Consider the following 18608-nt stretch of genomic DNA (forward strand, 5'->3'; position numbering starts at 1 on the left):
TACAACACAATACCCCGCCTATGATAAGTTTGGGTAAAACTTTAAAAAAAACCCAACATAGGTATATATAATAACACTCAAATTGTATATCGTGTATTATCTAGTGGAAACCCCTGGAAAGCAATTTGCCCGCGAGTACATAGTGTTCTTTGATTCTCAAAAAAAAGTCATGTATACGCATGCGTCACTGATTTGTTTATAAATGTTACTTTCATTTTTGGAAACATGTGCTACCTTGGGAAATGGGGCAGGTGTTAAACTAATTCAGATCTATAGAATTCAAGTATGACTTCTCTCCGAGTGATGTGTGTTGGGCTGGCATGTGTTGACATTGTAAGCGTTTGTAAAAATTATCCCGAAGAAGATAGTGACCAAAGGTAAAATTATTTCAAAAGGGCTCGACTTATTAGGGAATAGTACAGTGGAATAGTCAAAATGTAAAACGTCTCGGTAAATTGCTATAAAACGATCACTAAACATCCCCGTTTTCACAGTGCTGAAAAATATTTGTTAATACAGTGATTGTCAAAATATGTGTATACTAATCTCAGCGAGATTCGTCGAGACTGAAAAATTTTTGACGGACGTCTCTTCCGAAGAGGTCCTCCCTTCGGAAGAGACGTCCGTCAAAAAAATTTCAGTCTCGACGAATCTCGCTGAGATTATGTGTATACCTGTATGTAGGAAGAAAAGCTTTTTGTCCTCAAAAAGTACAAGAAAACCACTGTAAAAACTAATAGCGCCATGTTTCTATTTCAGAGTTCTGGATTTCTACTGGCAGAAGGGCGGCAATGCTGCCAACTCCAGCTCCGTGCTGTCACTGCTGGGAGCAGAGTCCGAGTACTTGGGAAGCTTTGCCAATGACAATGAGATGAAGCACGGAATTTTTATACATCTTCTATATATATATATATACATTTATGAGAAGGAAACTGAGTGTTTTATTACATAATACATGTACATACATGTATAATTGAATATCGATATATGCATTGCCAGAGAAACAAGCACAAACTCTTACCGGTACTTAGATTAATATAACTTTTTCTTGTTTTTTTAAAAGATTTTTACATGAGGATTTTTCCAGTATGGGGGTGTCCACCTCTCACTGTCGTACTTATGACTCTGGGTTCATGACCCCCACCTCCATCATCATAGTCAACTCACAGAATGGATCCAGGACCATTCTTCATGCCAGCAAGTAAACCACAAGTATATCAAGCATTGAGTAGATTAGGAGCAGATCAAAAAATCTAAATATATTATTCATATCCTTACTATGTTTCTTTAAACATACATACACATGTATGACAAATATTGTCTCAACATATTTTAATTATTCGATTCAGCAATTTGGTTGTACACACAATACATGTATCATGTATTGGAAGTAAATATTATACAAGTATGTGTATACATATGTACATGACCACTGTATAAATATGCAAAGAATATAGACCCTAGACTAAGTTTAATTTTATTGCAGAAATTTGCCAGAAGTATCTTTAGAGGATTTCAAAAGAATAAATCTAAGTCATTATAAATGGATACATTTTGAGGTAAGATTTCAAAAAAACATTTTAGTGCCAGTTGCCTATATTATCTGTCATGTGAGTTAAGTACATGTACTACTAAAGTGAATAAAACCCATGAGCAGAGCAGGCATCATTATTTATATCAGTTATGAAAAAAAGCATTGCAACCTTAACAATCACTTCCAAAATGTTGTATAGATTGGATTATTGGGCCAACAGATTTTATTCACATTTTAGATCAAAGGTAAAAAGTAAACGTATTTCTTTAATTTAAATTTTTAGAAATTATCTGATAAGCTATAAAGTATTGTTTGGTAAAGAAAATATCCACAAATTTTAGCTTTCAGTTTAAAGTATTTTCTTATTCTCTTATAGAGAGTTCTTTTTTTAAAGGAGATCATTACATAATAAAAATGGCTACAACCATTGAGCCCTTTTAAGATAAACAAGAGATGTTTGTGAAACATTTATGCCCCCCTCCCTTGGAAACATCCACAAAGAAAATGAACGTAAACTGCAAATAACTTGAATTTTTCGAAGTTCAAGGGCCATAACTCTGTCAAAAATAGCTCGATTGTACCCAATATCGAACTTGACCTAGATATTATCATGATAAACCTATATACCAAATTTCATTTCAATATGTTCATCCTCTGGGAAGAAAATGAACGGAAACTGCAAAAAACTAAAAATTTTCTAAGTCCAAGGGCCATAACTCTGTCGAAAATTGCTCGATCGTACCCAATATCGAACTTGACCAACATATTATCATGATAAACCTATATACCAAATTTCATTTCAATATGTTCATCCTCTGCGAAGAAAATGAACGGAAACTGTTGGTGGACCGACCGACCGACAGACAACAGCAAAGCAATATGCCCTCCCTTCTTCGAAGGGGGGCATAATAATAAAATGCATATTTTATATATCAATCCGACTGTTTTTATTTCACACTCACTTTATGGTCACGTTCAGGGAAGACCTAGTTTCAACACACCAACCCATGAGATAGTCCGGATGCTAGCTCATATTGACCAACACAACAACTCCAGGTCTGAATCGGAGCAGCTCCAGACGTCAGTGGAACTTGAAAAACCAGCCAGACCAGAATTAGGTGTGCAAGAAGAACACCTAGATTCCTTTTTATATTTATATTTATTTTATTAAATGATAATACTCCATTTTAAGCTTCAAAACTGTTTCTCGATCAATCTCCAAAAATTATTGGTTGATAGACAGGAGAGTCATAATTCCAAAAAGTAAGTACCGGTAGTTGTAAATCTATTGCACTCCAAAAAAGTCTACATCCAGGCTTATTAAAGTATTCAAAGTCAAACCTCTCATACATGTACATTTTCAGATCAGCTTTTGGATAAGGCCAATTATGTGTTTGTCAGCAAGGAGTATAGCCAGAATAAAGGACTGACCAGCAAAGAGGAGGCAGTCAAAGCTTTTATTCAGAAATGCAGACAGGGGTATTAAAGCTTCAAAAGTCTTAATTTAGTTATGAATAATTTTTTTGGGATAATTTGAATTGGAAGAATTCCTCCCCCCTTTTACATTTTAATTTATCCTTCCTCTTCAATTTGTTTTTCTAAATTTTTTTCCTGATAAACACAAAAAGCTGATTTGTAGAAATGATCAACCTTTGAACTTGATTTCTAGTACAGTGAATAAGATTTCCTACTGACCAGGGCTTCGGTTATCTGTGCCTGGGGTGAGGATGGTGCTGCTGCCATGGATTCGCAGGGTCAGCTGGTGACGTCCTGCTGCTTTCCTCCTGATAAACTCCGAGACACTCTAGCAGCTGGAGACACATTCAATGCTGCCACTATTTTTGCACTGATGGAGGGAAAGACATTGGGTGAAGCCATTACATTTGGTTGCAAGGTAGCTGGTGCCAAGTGTGGGATTCAAGGAGTCAGAGGACTAAGAGATATTAAATTCTCTTAAAATTATTAATATCAATAGTGTAGCTTAAAAATACCAAGATCTGTTTATGTAAATGCACTGATTTGTTTCTATTGTTAAGAATATTAATTGGCTTCTGATATTTTTTTGATTGTATCTTTTTAATAAACATTTTTTTATACACAAAATCAAAATGGACTACTTAAATTTTTGATTTTCAAAAAATTAAATCAAGAAATATCCTGCTTTACCTCAATTCATTTGTTTAAAACTGAAAAATTTTAATTGTATCTTTCCTTTGTATAAAAAATAATTTATTTTTGTATAAATACACATACATGTAAATTCTAATTCATGATAATCATTTCTCACAGTAAATCATACATGTACAAACAAGCACTTGCGTACATAATTTCTGCACTAACATGTTTAAATTACTGATAATGTAAACTATACATTCAAAACAAATGTTATTACATGTAGAGTTCTCAAAACCATTGGCAAATATCAAAACATTTCTGACACACAAGCCTTAGATTGGACGGAATAAACTTATCAAACGTTAAGTCTCTGACACAGAGGATCTGGTAATTATATTTAAACTATACCATTCCATGTCAAGAATGACATCCACCAAAGCTGACACTTCATCTCTTTCGTAACATAGGAAAATCATTATATCTGGAGTTTTTATCACTGTCTTATCCTCACAGTCATTCATAACAAAGTCCTGCCACAGGTGAATGTTAAGTTCTGAGGAAACCTCTTGTTCCTTCCATCCACCATCCTATGTCTATAAACAACCTTAATCCTTATTTTCACTTTGTCACTCATTCTTCAACTTTCTAGACGACCAATCAATTCAGGTTCTCAGAGCATTAGTAATATCACAGTTCCTAGCCTATGATCAGATAATCCTAGCGATGATCAGATGATATACCACCAAGGCCTGAGGAAGACTAGGAAGCCAATGAGGATGACAATGATGAGGAGGACCTGGACAAGGACCTGATCTTTGTCAACGCCCTCGTAGTAAGAGGAGATTGGGTAGATGAACGCTTCCCAGCAAACGTCCTGAGAACAGATGTCCTTGTACTTACTATCCTGGTACCTATTAAAACAAACAGTGGATTGGACAGATGAAACAAAAGTGTTGGAGTTTAGAGGTATACCTAAATAACTATATTTTGAATGGAGATTTTTTCTGTTCATTATGATGTTTCATTAGATGTGCATATATTTCTAAGAATACATAATATACATGTTGTTTTATATGGGCAAATTCATATGTTTCATGCAAAATGTGCATTTTTTTCTCTTAAGATTTCAAAAGTACATGTATTTGTAATAATAAATATAGGATCTAAATTGAAAAAAAAATCATCATCTTTCAAAATGATGGTGCTAACATTAGGGACCTATAACTGACCTTGGTAGTCTTTCTGGTGTGTTGCCTGGCACCAAAGTAAATCTGACAGAGCTGGTGACCTCAAAAGTGTCCACAAAACCTGGCGTGTTGCAAGCATTTGTCTCCCCTTTAGGGCACTTCAACTGCCACTCAGACTTAACATAACTAAAATACAACATGGATGGATGACAAGATTTACATTTTAACCCATTAATGTGAAAGATTTCAATTAGCTCTATGCATATTTAATGACATTTGGGAGTTATTTGATCACTGAAATATGAAGATAGAAAGTCTAGCACTATACCTTATTCTGGACCCAATGACTTCATAAATGGGAGTGGCATTCAGTTTCCCGGTGACGGCATACATAACATCAAGGTGGATGCCACTGATGATGTCTACACACAGTCCGCGGGCCTCGTAGGATAGTCTACTGTTATTAGTAGCATCATCTAGAGATGCCAGATACCCTGTACATTCAGCTGATATATCCTCTCTAATACAATAAAATAATGAAATACTTATCATATTCAATAATCAGAAATAATGGCACAGAATCAAATTCTAAAAATTTTCAAATAAAATATATAAAATGGTTCTATGAAATCCAATATTTTCAAGTTCTGATTAGCATATGAAAGTACAAACATGTAATAAGAACTAACCTTGCTACGTTGATCCAATAAGCTGAATTCAAGTAGTTATTGTTGCCAAGGCGACCAATTTTATCTGCTTTCATTAAATTATTTAATCTGTTGACTAATGTTTTCCTGAAAGCAAAAATAATTAACAGATTTGTGATAAAGCATTAAAAGGGAGATTACTCCAATATACATATATGTAATATAACAGCAAGAAAAACAAACTAGAGGTACTGTTGATACCCCCCGCTAAGATAAAAATCATAATGCGTGTATTTTTCCAATTATACAAAATATTGGATGAATCTATTTCACCGTCCATTATCTAAAAATAACAACTGCTCTATTTTTTTAAAACTGCTGGTCATAAGCAATATTTGTGTGAAGTAAAAACATTCAATGCTTCTCCATAAGAAAGATAATGACCGGACACGAATTTTGCACTTTTTCTGCCAGTGACCTTGACCTTGCCCAAATGACCTTGGGTCAAAGTCATGACACACCATTTGGCCCTAAGCAATATTTGTGTGAAGTTAGAACATTCAATGCTTCTCCAAAAGAAAGATAATGACCGGACACTAATTTTGCACTATTTTTCCCAACGACCTTGACCTTGCCCAAATGACCTTGGATCAAGGTCATGACACACCCTTAGGTCATAAGCAATCTTTGTGTGAATTAACAACTTCCAATAATTCTCCATAAGAAAGATATGGACAGACACAAATTTTGCACTTTTTCTGCCAGTGACCTTGACCTTGCCCAAATGACCTTGGGTCAAGATCATAACACACCCTTAGGTCATAGGCAATCTTTGTGTGAAGTAAGAACTTCCAATAATTCTCCATAAGAAAGATATGGATCGGACACTAATTTTGTATTTTTCCTGCCAGTGACCTTGACCTTGCCCAAATGACCTTGGGTCAAGGTCATGACACACCCTTAGGTCATAGGCAATCTTTGTGTGAAGTTAGAACTTCCAATGTTTCTCCATAAGAAAGATATGGACCGGACACGATTGCACAGACAGACGGACGGACAGACGGACAAGGTGATTCCTATATACCCCCCAAACTTCGTTTGCGGGGGGTATAAAAAGGAAGATAGGTTTTACACTTATTAGATTGTTATGATGAATTTTGCAGTCTAGAGTCCATTAAATTCTATGGAATATTATTCTGCATATAGTATTTAATAGAACAATCAAACAGTAATACTATATACACCAGTCAATGAAACATTTCAATGACAAAAGTAATGCAACTGGCACTTCTGTCTCATACCTAATATTGGAACAGTTATTGAGGTCTTGCAGTGAAAGCTTGACAAAACAACTAGAGAAAACATCATTCCCAAACTCAATCTGCCTTCTGCCAGCATTGAAACACAGTCCATCTGCACCTAAAAAATACCAGATAGATAGGCATCATTACCAAAATATGTAAAATTTAATTACATTTGATACAAATAGATTTAGGAAGGTTTGTTTTATATTTAAACCTTTTTAAAACTTTTACAAAACAATAAACATATTAAAAAAAATAACATTAATATATTCATTTTGTGGCTTGTTGATAAATGCTTGGCCTACCTGTGTCCCACACAGCCATTTGCTGGGATCTGTTGGTGTTGACATACATGAACATGTTGTCTGTCTGATTAATTATCTCCATGCCACTCTGTAGAGGCTTCCCAAAGTCATATCCTACAAGAGGTCAATGGCACACAGTGATCAATACTGCCCACATTCACACTGATCAATACTGCCCACATTACCACTGATCAATACTGCCCACATTCACACTGATCAATACTGCCCACATTACCACTGATCAATACTGCCCACATTACCACTGATCAATACTGCCCACATTACCAATGATCATACTGCCCACATTCACACTGATCAATACTGCCCACATTACCACTGATCAATACTGCCCACATTACCACTGATCAATACTGCCCACATTACCAATGATCATACTGCCCACATTCACACTGATCAATACTGCTTACACTCAGACTGATCAATACTGCCCACATTACCACTGATCAATACTGCCCACATTACCACTGATCAATACTGCCCACATTACCCCTGATCAATACTGCCCACATTAACACTGATCAATACTGCCCACATTAACACTGATCAATACTGCCCACATTACCACTGATCAATACTGCCCACATTACCCCTGATCAATACTGCCCACATTAACACTGATCAATACTGCCCACATTACCACTGATCAATACTGCCCACATTACCACTGATCAATACTGCCCACATTACCACTGATCAATACTGCCCAGATTACCCCTGATCAATACTGCCCACATTAACACTGATCAATACTGCCCACATTAACACTGATCAATACTGCCCACATTACCCCTGATCAATACTGCCCACATTAACACTGATCAATACTACCCACATTACCACTGATTAATACTGCCCACATTACCACTGATCAATACTGCCCACATTACCCCTGATCAATACTGCCCACATTTCCACTGATCAACACTGCCCACATATATTTTGTATAAAAGAATGAGGTATTAAAGCTGCTTGGTCCGATTTTATACCAAATTTTATGCACGCTTTTAAACGATGGCTATGCTTAGTATATGTATAATAATAGACATTGCAGTTGTTTACCCGGTCAATTAAGCCAAATTTCAATGAAGAAAAATACGTACAAAATCTGCTAACAAAACATACGACATTAAAAGGTACCGCGTTATTTCGCCTCATGTTAAATTTCACCCCTGACGACGATACGGGTTTGGTTGTATTACGAATTTGACATCGCTTTAAATAAAGGTCGAAATGGTCAGACAAATGATCAGACAAATTACAAATAAACATGTGTACGTTTTGATCGCCAATATTTCTAGAGCCTGCTTTCTTTACAATCGATGCATAGCATGCGGGTTGAATAACCCCAATCATTCGGGGGACGAAACCATGCGGTTTCCTTTTCTAAACATTCCCGTGATGCATTTTGGTTTGTTTTTTCGTTTGCCCAAAGAGAAATTATTTTTATTTACTTTGAATATTTCTAACTTAGAAAGGAGATTGATTCTGCTGGTGTAAATAGGAGAAAGTCCATAACTTTGTAAGATAAATGATTTGTATGAACAAAATTTTGATACTGTAATTACGAAAAAAATCGGACCAAGCAGCTTTAATAAAAAACAACTTTGTTTTATATAAAAATTAAGTGAGTTTTCAGCAGTTAACTTAAAGTTTCTGAAAATTTAAGAAATTTAGTATTATTCATTACTCTGATTCAAACAATTGTTAAAAACACAGTATGAATACATGCATACATTTGGCTTCTAAATGAACTAGAACTGTCCTAATGGGACTAATACCCCCGCTAGGCTAATTTCAAATGGGACAAATAATTGAATTGAATAATAATTAAGGTTTGGAACACATACAAAAAAAAATTCTAGAAAAGTAAAAAAAAAAAAAAATAGTTAACAAAGAAAACTTATAATCAAAATTGTCAGAATTTCACTGTAAATACATATCTATAACAGTAATACATTTACAAATGTATGTATTTGATGATATATTTTTTTAATTTAATTGATTTAAAGAAAAACCAACAAAATGACAATAACCCCTCCCTTTGCAGTGTATAGAAATACCAGTAGCCAACCAATGGTCTTCTGTTGATAAAACTTTCAATATCTTTCTAATAAGAGTCTTGACAGATGCAATTAGTTGTTTCAAATTTTCCTCACTTTCTCCTATGGCACAATTGAACTCCAAATCAGAAAATTGATCTCATAGGACTATGATTTTCTTTGATGAGCTTGTTAAATTTAATAAACTCCCAAAACATGACCATAATTACAATACTATGTAAAAATATGTAAAAAAGAAAATTTAATATTACAAACAATTTTAAAATTGCCAAAACACTTCAATCATATCAGTAATTTTGAAATTCATTTAAATTAATGCCCAATAGGGTCACTTCATCAAATTACTTGACAAATAAATTTAAACAACCTCTAAAAATAGTTTAACTTCTTTAATAATAATTATATTATTTATTTCCTTATAATGATAGACCTTTTGGTTTACATGAAACAGTTTTAAAATAGCCCCAAAACCATCACCCATTTTACAGATTATCAATTTCCCCTAAACACATGCTCCATCTGAACCATGGCTCAGATAATGGCTCCCTTGGGACAAATGAATTCAGCCACACTTGTCTTTGATGTTCTCATTAGCTCCTAAGAATTTATCATTGACAAACAAAAACTTTGCATTGTCAGTTGATAGAATACTTATAAAAAATAATTTTTTTTTTATTAATTAAGACATAAAGACAAAAAACTCCATCTGGATGTATTTATATAAATATATTTTAGAGTGTTTTCTATTAATTAATTAATAAAATCTGTAAGGATTACCTCCCTTACTTTTCAACATTAGTGTACAATATATAGAATAAGGAAAATGAAAACTGTCATAAAATCATTAAATCTTGTCTGATCTTAAAAAAAATTGCAGGTGCACATCTTCAGATGGTGTTCAACATATGTACAAATTTTCAAACTGTTCCATGCAGTAATAAAAAATTCTATAGGGGGGACAAAGTTGCGTCTACAGACAGACGGACAGACGGACAGACAGACAGACGGACAGACGGACAGGGTGAAACCAATATACCCCCCTAAACTTCGTTTGCGGGGGTATAAATACTGTATTTTGAGAACTCCCACCTGTTGAGCGGTCGTACGTTGTGGTGACGTTTCTGTAATTATCTGAAGCAACTGTTCCATTGGCGACATACTGATGGTTGAACTTGGCTTCATACCTCTGAGTGACCTCAGCTAACAGTGGAATATTGCCCAAAATCACAGTCGCATCTACCTTAACTATTCTTGTGCCTTTCCACTGAAATTCATACTTCACATCCAGCACAGCATTCTCGCAAGTATTGCCATTGATGTTGGGTACTGGCGGGAGAGTGGACCCATTGTCAAATGGACAGCGAGTCCCCCTGGTGGGTTCAGTGGTGTCAGTTATTACACCTTCTTCACAAATGTAATTCCCACACACATCTAAACAAGCTGTATCAGAGGGTAGAACAAAGTTGAAGAAAGTCGAGGTTGTGACATTAGGAACGGTTGCTGAGGAGTTTTTGACATAGCCAGAGAAATCTGATGTACAGAAATAACTGACATTGGTCTCTGCTGCATTATCATCTGTTGGACTACCTTGGACAGCAAAGGCTAGTGGATTGGAGGAAGGCTGCAGGTAGAAATAGCCACTGAAGATGCTGTCACTGCTACACAGGTCTCTGGTCAGTGAAAAGGTGCAGTCAGACTGCTGATCCTCCAGGTAGCGGACAGGAGCGGTAGTCAAACATTGACCGGACAGAATCCTCTGGGGGAGAACCACTGTCCCAACCCTCCTGGCAGCTACACCTGCTGTAATAGACTTCACAGATGTTCCTTTTTTATAGATGGTGGTCTGAGATGTTGACAAACTGGGACGGCTAGATAAAAAGACAAAAAATTGTGTACAATTACATTGTAGCTTTATAGTATAACAAAACAAGATAAACAAATCCAAGTAAATGGTTCATAATTCATACCTGTATGAATAGAAGCTTTCTGATGCTACTTTGTTGTCCAGAGCTTCGGAGTTTCTTATGGTGGTGGAAGCAGCATAATAGAATCCAATAAGAGCATTATACTCCCTCTCCACACACATCAGTGGGAACCAGTCCTCCTTCGGAACGTGAGCTGACTTACAGTAATACTCAGGGTAAGGTGCTGCCTGACCCCCAGGGAGTCCACTGATGCACCCCCGAAAGGAACTTGTATCTGATGCTGTACAGTCCTGTGTTATAATAGCAAATGTTTACTTTTAAACCATATCCGTAGGAATATTTTGGAAATTTATTTTAAATAGATAAACTTGATTATTGAGTACTACTGAAACTGTCCATGTCATAAGATGTCAATGTTTTAAGTACTACTCTGAATAATATTGTCTGTAGATAAGAATATTGTACTACGGTACATAAGCCATTTTGTGTCTTTGCACAATACGACACTAGGAATTGCTCTATCTTGCAAGAAAAGAAATGTCTCCAAATATCATCTCATGTTGTAGGTCACAAACCAGTTACTACATGTAAGTACATGTAGTATATTTTTGTGAATTAGATAAATATGTTACATGCAACCTATTTGCCCAATGGTTAATGTGATTTCAATACCCAATTATCTTTCCTAATAAAATGATAAAATAAAAAATAATATGTTCAATCCAAAAAACATATGTTCCATATCTTACATTGTCACAGCAGCAATCCATATCACAGGCATTCTGGGTAATGTCACATGGGCATGGTGAAATATTGACAAAAGCTGGATTCTGGTATGCTGTCCCTGTATCAGTATTTACTCGAGCTGAAATATGGAACAAGAGAGCACCTCAATGACAAATGCTTGATTTCTGATTCAGCCACAACAGCCCTGAAAGAAATCTTGACACAAACATGTACCAGTGATACCACAACATGTTTTTTTTTTTCATTTCACATTTATAATAAAGCTTTCAAGCTCTACTTGATTTATCTTTGGAAACAATAAGCACAAATTCCTGAGAATTCAATAAAAAAATTAAAATGGTGTATGAAAAAATTCTCAAGCTTAATACATATTTGTTACATTTCATTGAAGAAATAAACTAAACAAAGGCACCGCAAAGCGGAGCATCCCCTCGCGACATGACTTGTTATAGGGGAAAATGCATTATTTAGGAAAATACATGTAAAATTTTCAGATAAAAATTTATCAGATCAAAATAAATATGACACAAGTATTTCTAAAAACCACTTTGAATTCATAATATCTATTTTATCCTAATCCCCAGGCTTTGTGGTGTATAAATTGGGGGAAAGGAGGGGGGGGGGGGGGGGTTACATGGTTACGTGGTTGCACAGTTTTCCTATTCCTAGCAAAAACCCAACACATGTACACATATGCTTTAAAGTTAAATAATTTTGATCATTAAGTGACATTCATTTTTAAAGAAGCATACATAAACGGTCCGTATACATGTATATTATGAAATGTAGCTGAAGATCTAGCAATCTGTAGTCTGCTCTGATGGACAATTCTATTGCTTGTGGTATGTCAACCCATAGTAGATATGCAGCTATCATTCATATGAAACAATCTTCGCATGAAAAATGTGCGATATCTGTCAAAGTATCCTCTGAATTTTGGACTAGTTCTATTGTAAGTAATACGGGAAAATTTGTCCAAAAGTCAACTGCTTGTATTGATGTTAATCAGATGACTTTAATTTCTTGCCCACTTCAACTTTTACCTACTGCCTTCAATAGTACAAAATGTTTGATTTATTTTTTTTTACCTTTACTAGTTTAAAATCCTAAAAATATCAAGTTGTTGATTTCAACTGCATACGGTAGCGATTTACTTTAAGTCGAACATAAAATTAACGGATATGTCTATTGTCAAGTCGTACATAAAATTCATGTTTTAACTTCGCTGTTTTACGATAATTTAAAAAGTATTAAATCAATTGACTTGAAAATCAATAGGGGTTGTCCTTTTACCATGCCAAAGAAGTGTACAATGTTTGATGAATATTCATTTGAGGGTTTTCTTGGAATTTTGCTAAAGAGCTGACAATGGACACACACACATATATAAACACACGCACAGCAGCAATGCTATATCCCACTCGCAACAAGTTCCGTGAGGGGATAATGAATAAATGCGGCATATAATTGCCTCTTATTATACATATACTACAATGATATTAGTAAGCTGTGGGTATACTTCAGTAAACATGTGGTACCTGCAGCTTGATCCCAGTTGACTGTCCTGTTCCTACTGAGATCAGCCACCACCAAAGTGGCGACCTGCAGATTCTGGGTCAGAGCAACAGTGCAGCAGCTGACCACCACATATTCCCGCACGGACTCAGTGGCTGCCACATTCCGCGACACTTTGACAGGCCGATGATATATTTGCTAAGAAAAATAACAATACAATAAAATGAAACCTATACACTACCCAATGCATTCATATTTTAACAGCTAAGCTGTAGTTTTGACACCATATGGTTTTATACAGCAACAAATACGTGTAAGCTGAAATGTATTCCTTTCTTTTAGTCGAAAGAAATCTTTATAGACTCACCTGATCAGGCTGTAAAGCCTGAACTTCTAGAACGCCCCAGTCACCAGCTGTGGGAGCTGTAGTTGTGCCAAATACAGGAGCAGAAGTTGTCACATTAGGGTCAACTAAAATGTAAAGTGGGTGATAATCTCATCAGAAGAGACTGTTTAAGGGGGGAGGGGGGGAGTATTATTAAATTTGATGCCAATTTGTCTGATATATTAATCTCTGAGAAAATACATAAAATGAAACCTAGAATCTAGTTGAACCCTTAAGCTTTTTGAGACATGTATCAAACACATGGATCATATTACCTGCCTAATTTCCAAATGCAACAGAACATGTATTACATGCTAATTCGTAAGTTTGACCTAAATCTTGACCTCATATTGCAGGAATATTTTGGGTAAAAAATATATGAATGTATTAAATAAAATTTTGTTTCATTTCTATTCACAGTTTCACCTTATATAAATGGTGCCTGTTTTGTAGGGTTACAGTTAATTTCAACAGTTACATTCCCAATCAGGCACTATTTATTTTATTATACTGAATTTCTTATTTTTAAAGAAAATTTTACTGCTTTTATATAGAAATGAAGTGAATTCTACTGCGAACCGTACGCGCATAATTTACGCTCATGTAACAATTCATTGTGCTACCCGTTGCCAAGTGTGTTGCTAACGCTGAGGGTAATAGAACGGATTACCAACTGCGTCTTAACCAATCAGATTTCAGTATTTAACATGAAAGTATCATAATATAAATTAGTCCATTCAACTGAGCTACAGTGAAGTATGACACAAACTAGCTGAATCACAAATGCCTTCATTATATTTTTCATATTAAGTGTTAGTCCAAGGTGCTCACTTCACACCGATTTCTGTACTTGCTATTAATAGTAGCTATCGACAAAAATCTGTGCACACATATAAAAAAAAATCTAATTAATCTAGTGTATATCATCCCACAAACAAAAAGATCACAACACTCAAAATGTGCACCATGCAGTTACTCACCATTTATTTTGTTTCAAGGAATTGTTTTATTCATAAAAAGAAAATCAAAATGAACATATGTAAGAAAAATTTTCATAGGCATTTATCTAATGTTTCATGATTGAATAAAGATTTCAGACAGCTTTAAAAACATGTTGATTGTTCATATTGAAGAGGAAACTTTGGCATTAAAATCCTACATACAAAGATAAAATGTTCAATATTTAATATCAGCAATAAAATACATTTTAATTGTCACAGGAAATATCCTGTCAGATTGGGTGATGTTTTCCGGTTACCACCGAACAAAACAAAATTCAGATTTTTTCCCTAAATTTTTATTTACATCTATGAATTTTTATTCTTTAATTTAGACTAGGGGTTACCCACCAGTTACACCGGGGCCTGGGGTAGGGGGTGCTGCAGTGGTGGCTATGATGCTAGGGTTTCCACATGGTGGGTTGTTTACTGCATTCTGGGCATTGCTAATGAATGAAAATAAGTTAGCCTGACACTGTAGGGAGATGGCTCCAGTTGTGGCATTTGGGTTGGTTATCACAACCAGCAACTGCAACATGATACACAAGATTTATCTACATTGAAAAAAAAACAAAACAGGGTAATGTTGTGGTTGGTCATTTTATTACATTTTTACATGAACATCTCTAGAGTCTGATCATCAACTTCAAAATAGTAAGCACCAAGGTCCTGTTTGTAGATAGTGTGACTAAAGTCACTTTACTCTGTCCTGAGATATCCTTGATTCACATTTTGCTTTATTACTCAATATTTTTTAATACCTCAGGATTTAAATGATGGTCATTCAAAAGTTTGAAAATATTCTAAGATTTCTCTTTTGAAATGCCTCCTGGCCTCTAGCTTATCAGATTTCAATACGCTAGTAAAAAATTATATTTCCAAGTGTTTTGCATTGCAAAAGACATGAAAGTATGATAATGTTAAAAAATTCTGTGGTCAGGTATTTAGAGTGACTTCCAAATTGAGAAAAGATGTCAACATTTCCCATGACCATGCAGGTATAAATTTCTGTAAGAAATCGTTTTTCATTCCCATGAATTTGTTTGAGTGAAAAATGATATGTGTCAATGAAGTTATCTTGGATATTTTCTCTTTCATTGATTTCAATTGGAACCTTTTTCACAGGTATGTTTAATTTTTTAAAAATTCATCCAAATAGGCTGCACAAAAATCTTAGGACAGACTTTAACTCTATAAAAAAATTTCTAATAGGATGGGCGAAAATTTTCAATAACGTCATTGTCCTCTAGTGGAGAGATTCTGAAACTTACCCCAAATCTTGTAGATGTTGTTGTGAATGGAGGAGGATACAGTGCCAGCCTTGGTGCATTGGTTCCAGCTGTTCGTATAAAAAATAAGTGCACTATTTAATAAATAATTTATTGTGTATGTCAATATATTGTTCACTGAACTGAATTGTTTAGAGAAATAGAGAATGGAGTTGATAACATATGAGCTGGTCCTATGATATCACGTTAGTTAAATCATTTTGTTGAAAAATCTTATCAAAACGGAAGTATTTCCAGAGACTAATGTTATTGTGAGTTTCCTCTATCAGGGTTGGCAAAAAAGCGGGAAATACTCATATTTCCCAGGACGGTGGGAAATACTGGTAATTCCCGGGAATTACTGGTATTTCCCGGGAAATACTGGGAAATAAAGTACAACTACATATTATAGTACTTCATACTTAAGACATTAGTCTTAATTAAATCTGTAGGGATGTAGACAATAGTACACCTTGTCAGCAATGACATTTTATAATGGTCTTTGATTTTAACAAGTTTTGACTGGTCAGTAATGCATTGGTTATCTCTTATGAATACTCAAAACATGGTTCATTCATATACCATTGTAATTTGTTTTTAAGGCTTTAATCAGGTATAGGTGCATCTACACAGTTATCATAAACATGATATCAAAGGTTACATTTTCTGGTTATTTGGTGAATATGAAAATGGGGCAAGAAAATTGTGAAAAATACCGGTAAAGTGTGACTGTGTCACTACCTCAGTATGCAACACACCTAAGAAGAAGCCAATTAGCCCCACTCATAGTATATATCTCCCCAAAACAGGAGCACAAAACTGTCAAGTGTGATTATTTATTAAAACAACATGTGTGATTATTGAATTTTTACTTACAACACCTACACTAATTATAACAGTTTATTTTGTGCTTTGAATTATAAATCTGTAAAACACAAAACTTGAAGTTAAAAAAACTGAACTAAAATTTGTACATTAGCAGCTATAGAAATCTTTTGGAATAGGTGAACTGGTGAATTTAAGATTTATAAACTGACATTGAAATGGGGAAGTATAATGTAAAATTGGTTTTTGATGCTTACTGTTAATATCTTTTATCATAAACATAAGTTTTACATTGAATAAACTAAAGAAATAAAGATTATAAATTTGTATTTCCCAGTATTTCCCAAATTAGTGGAAAACAGTAGTATTTACCGGGACGGGAAATACCGGTATTTACCACCGGTAATTCCCAGCACTGGTATTTCCCGGCCAACCCTGTCCTCTATTATATACCTCAGTAATGTTCAGCGTGCCTCTGTTTACTATGTGTATAAAAATATCCCGACGTCAAATGTCAATTTCAGCGTGTGCTATTATACGTAAACAGAAATACAGCGATACCATAGAACCAGCGATATGATAGGAAACAAGTATAATATATAATAAGCATGCTACAAAAATACTTAAGTATCACACACCAGTGCCATATACTAGCATCCCTCTACTCATATTCTTTAATAACATTAAAAAATGGTTGTTCTATATAATTTGAGCATTTATCAAGGCATTCCACGACAAGAAAGATACTGTAATAGATGTAATGTCAAATCAGTGGATGATGAAAAACATTTTTTATTCTCATGTGATCATAATAAGGCATTAAGAGATACTCTGTACAAATTAGCTAATTACTCTTGTAAAAATTTTCAATATATGGACAATAACCAAAAATTTTACTGGCTTATGACAACTGAAGATTTACAAGTACTTGTACAACTCAGTGAAATGATTCTTAAAGGTGGAATATAATGGTTATAGTTATATATACAGATATATTATGCAATGTATTTACTTTGGTTGGGGGGGGGGGGGGTTATGTTATGTATAAGCATACTGGCTTAACCACTTTGAGTACAAGTAGACCAGTCTAATCGACTGTGCAGGCACCGTCCCTTGGCACTCTCTGTTTTCAGGCCACTTTGTTTCTGTATAGCTGTTGTATTCACTGATGTGTAAATCCCATACATATATTTCATTGTATTAATAAAACATTTTGCATATTGTTGCCTGGACATTGTGAGCAGTATTTCATTCATTATTTGTTATAATCATGATATTATTATTTATTTTTTTTTAAATGTATATGCCCCCTGAGGGCCCTTGATTGGTGAATAAATAAATATAATGATTTGGGAAACTTTCACATTAATTAAATACATGTACTGCTGTTTTCATATTGCAAATGGTTATGCTGGTCCATTCTATATACATATCTATCAGTTTTGACAATTCGCCAATCATTCCCACTGAAGATAAATTCACAAATACAAGAAAGTAACTCAAACCATTAAAACATTAGCATGCCACAACATGAAAACGGCAAAATAAATGGTAGAGTTCACAATATCCTATAAATTACCTTGACTGTGTGACTGGTCGATGGCAAAACTTAAAAGGATAAAAATATAGGGAAACATAGCTAAATTTCTTATCCAAAATGCCCCTATCGTGTAGAAATCACATCCTTAGTAGTACGAGCTCGTATTTTCCGCCATTGTTAAACAATCCAATACATCAAAAATATCAAGTAGACAGTTTGTTATTGGTTAATC

General features: G+C 34.7%; 2 protein-coding genes across 3 annotated transcripts; one reads left to right on the plus strand and one right to left on the minus strand.

Annotated features, from left to right (window-relative positions):
• The first annotated feature begins 176 nt into the window (after positions 1-176).
• LOC105331023 (ketohexokinase) lies at positions 177-3643 on the plus strand. The gene is made up of 7 exons (XM_034462059.2): positions 177-377; positions 760-876; positions 1064-1201; positions 1487-1559; positions 2514-2652; positions 2899-3013; positions 3233-3643. The coding sequence occupies exons 1-7, from the start codon at positions 286-288 to the stop codon at positions 3489-3491; spliced, it is 933 nt and encodes a 310-aa protein (XP_034317950.2). The 5' UTR covers positions 177-285; the 3' UTR covers positions 3492-3643.
• A 98-nt stretch (positions 3644-3741) lies between these two features.
• Positions 3742-18578, minus strand: LOC105331024 (tectonic-2). 2 transcript variants are annotated; one of them, XM_011433024.4, is made up of 14 exons: positions 18416-18578; positions 16015-16082; positions 15095-15272; positions 13728-13783; positions 13384-13558; positions 11848-11963; positions 11141-11388; positions 10263-11041; positions 7093-7206; positions 6785-6902; positions 5526-5630; positions 5165-5356; positions 4879-5022; positions 3742-4560 (listed from the first exon to the last, which is right to left on the minus strand). In XM_011433024.4, the coding sequence occupies exons 1-14, from the start codon at positions 18471-18473 to the stop codon at positions 4377-4379; spliced, it is 2535 nt and encodes an 844-aa protein (XP_011431326.3). In that variant the 5' UTR covers positions 18474-18578; the 3' UTR covers positions 3742-4376. The 2 variants fall into 2 exon arrangements, with proteins under 2 accessions (XP_011431326.3, XP_011431325.3); XM_011433023.4 differs by having other exon boundaries at positions 13728-13831.
• Positions 18579-18608: the final 30 nt, after the last annotated feature.

This window comes from Magallana gigas, chromosome 3, assembly GCF_963853765.1.
Source record: "Magallana gigas chromosome 3, xbMagGiga1.1, whole genome shotgun sequence".
In the NCBI taxonomy this organism is placed as follows: domain Eukaryota; kingdom Metazoa; phylum Mollusca; class Bivalvia; order Ostreida; family Ostreidae; genus Magallana; species Magallana gigas.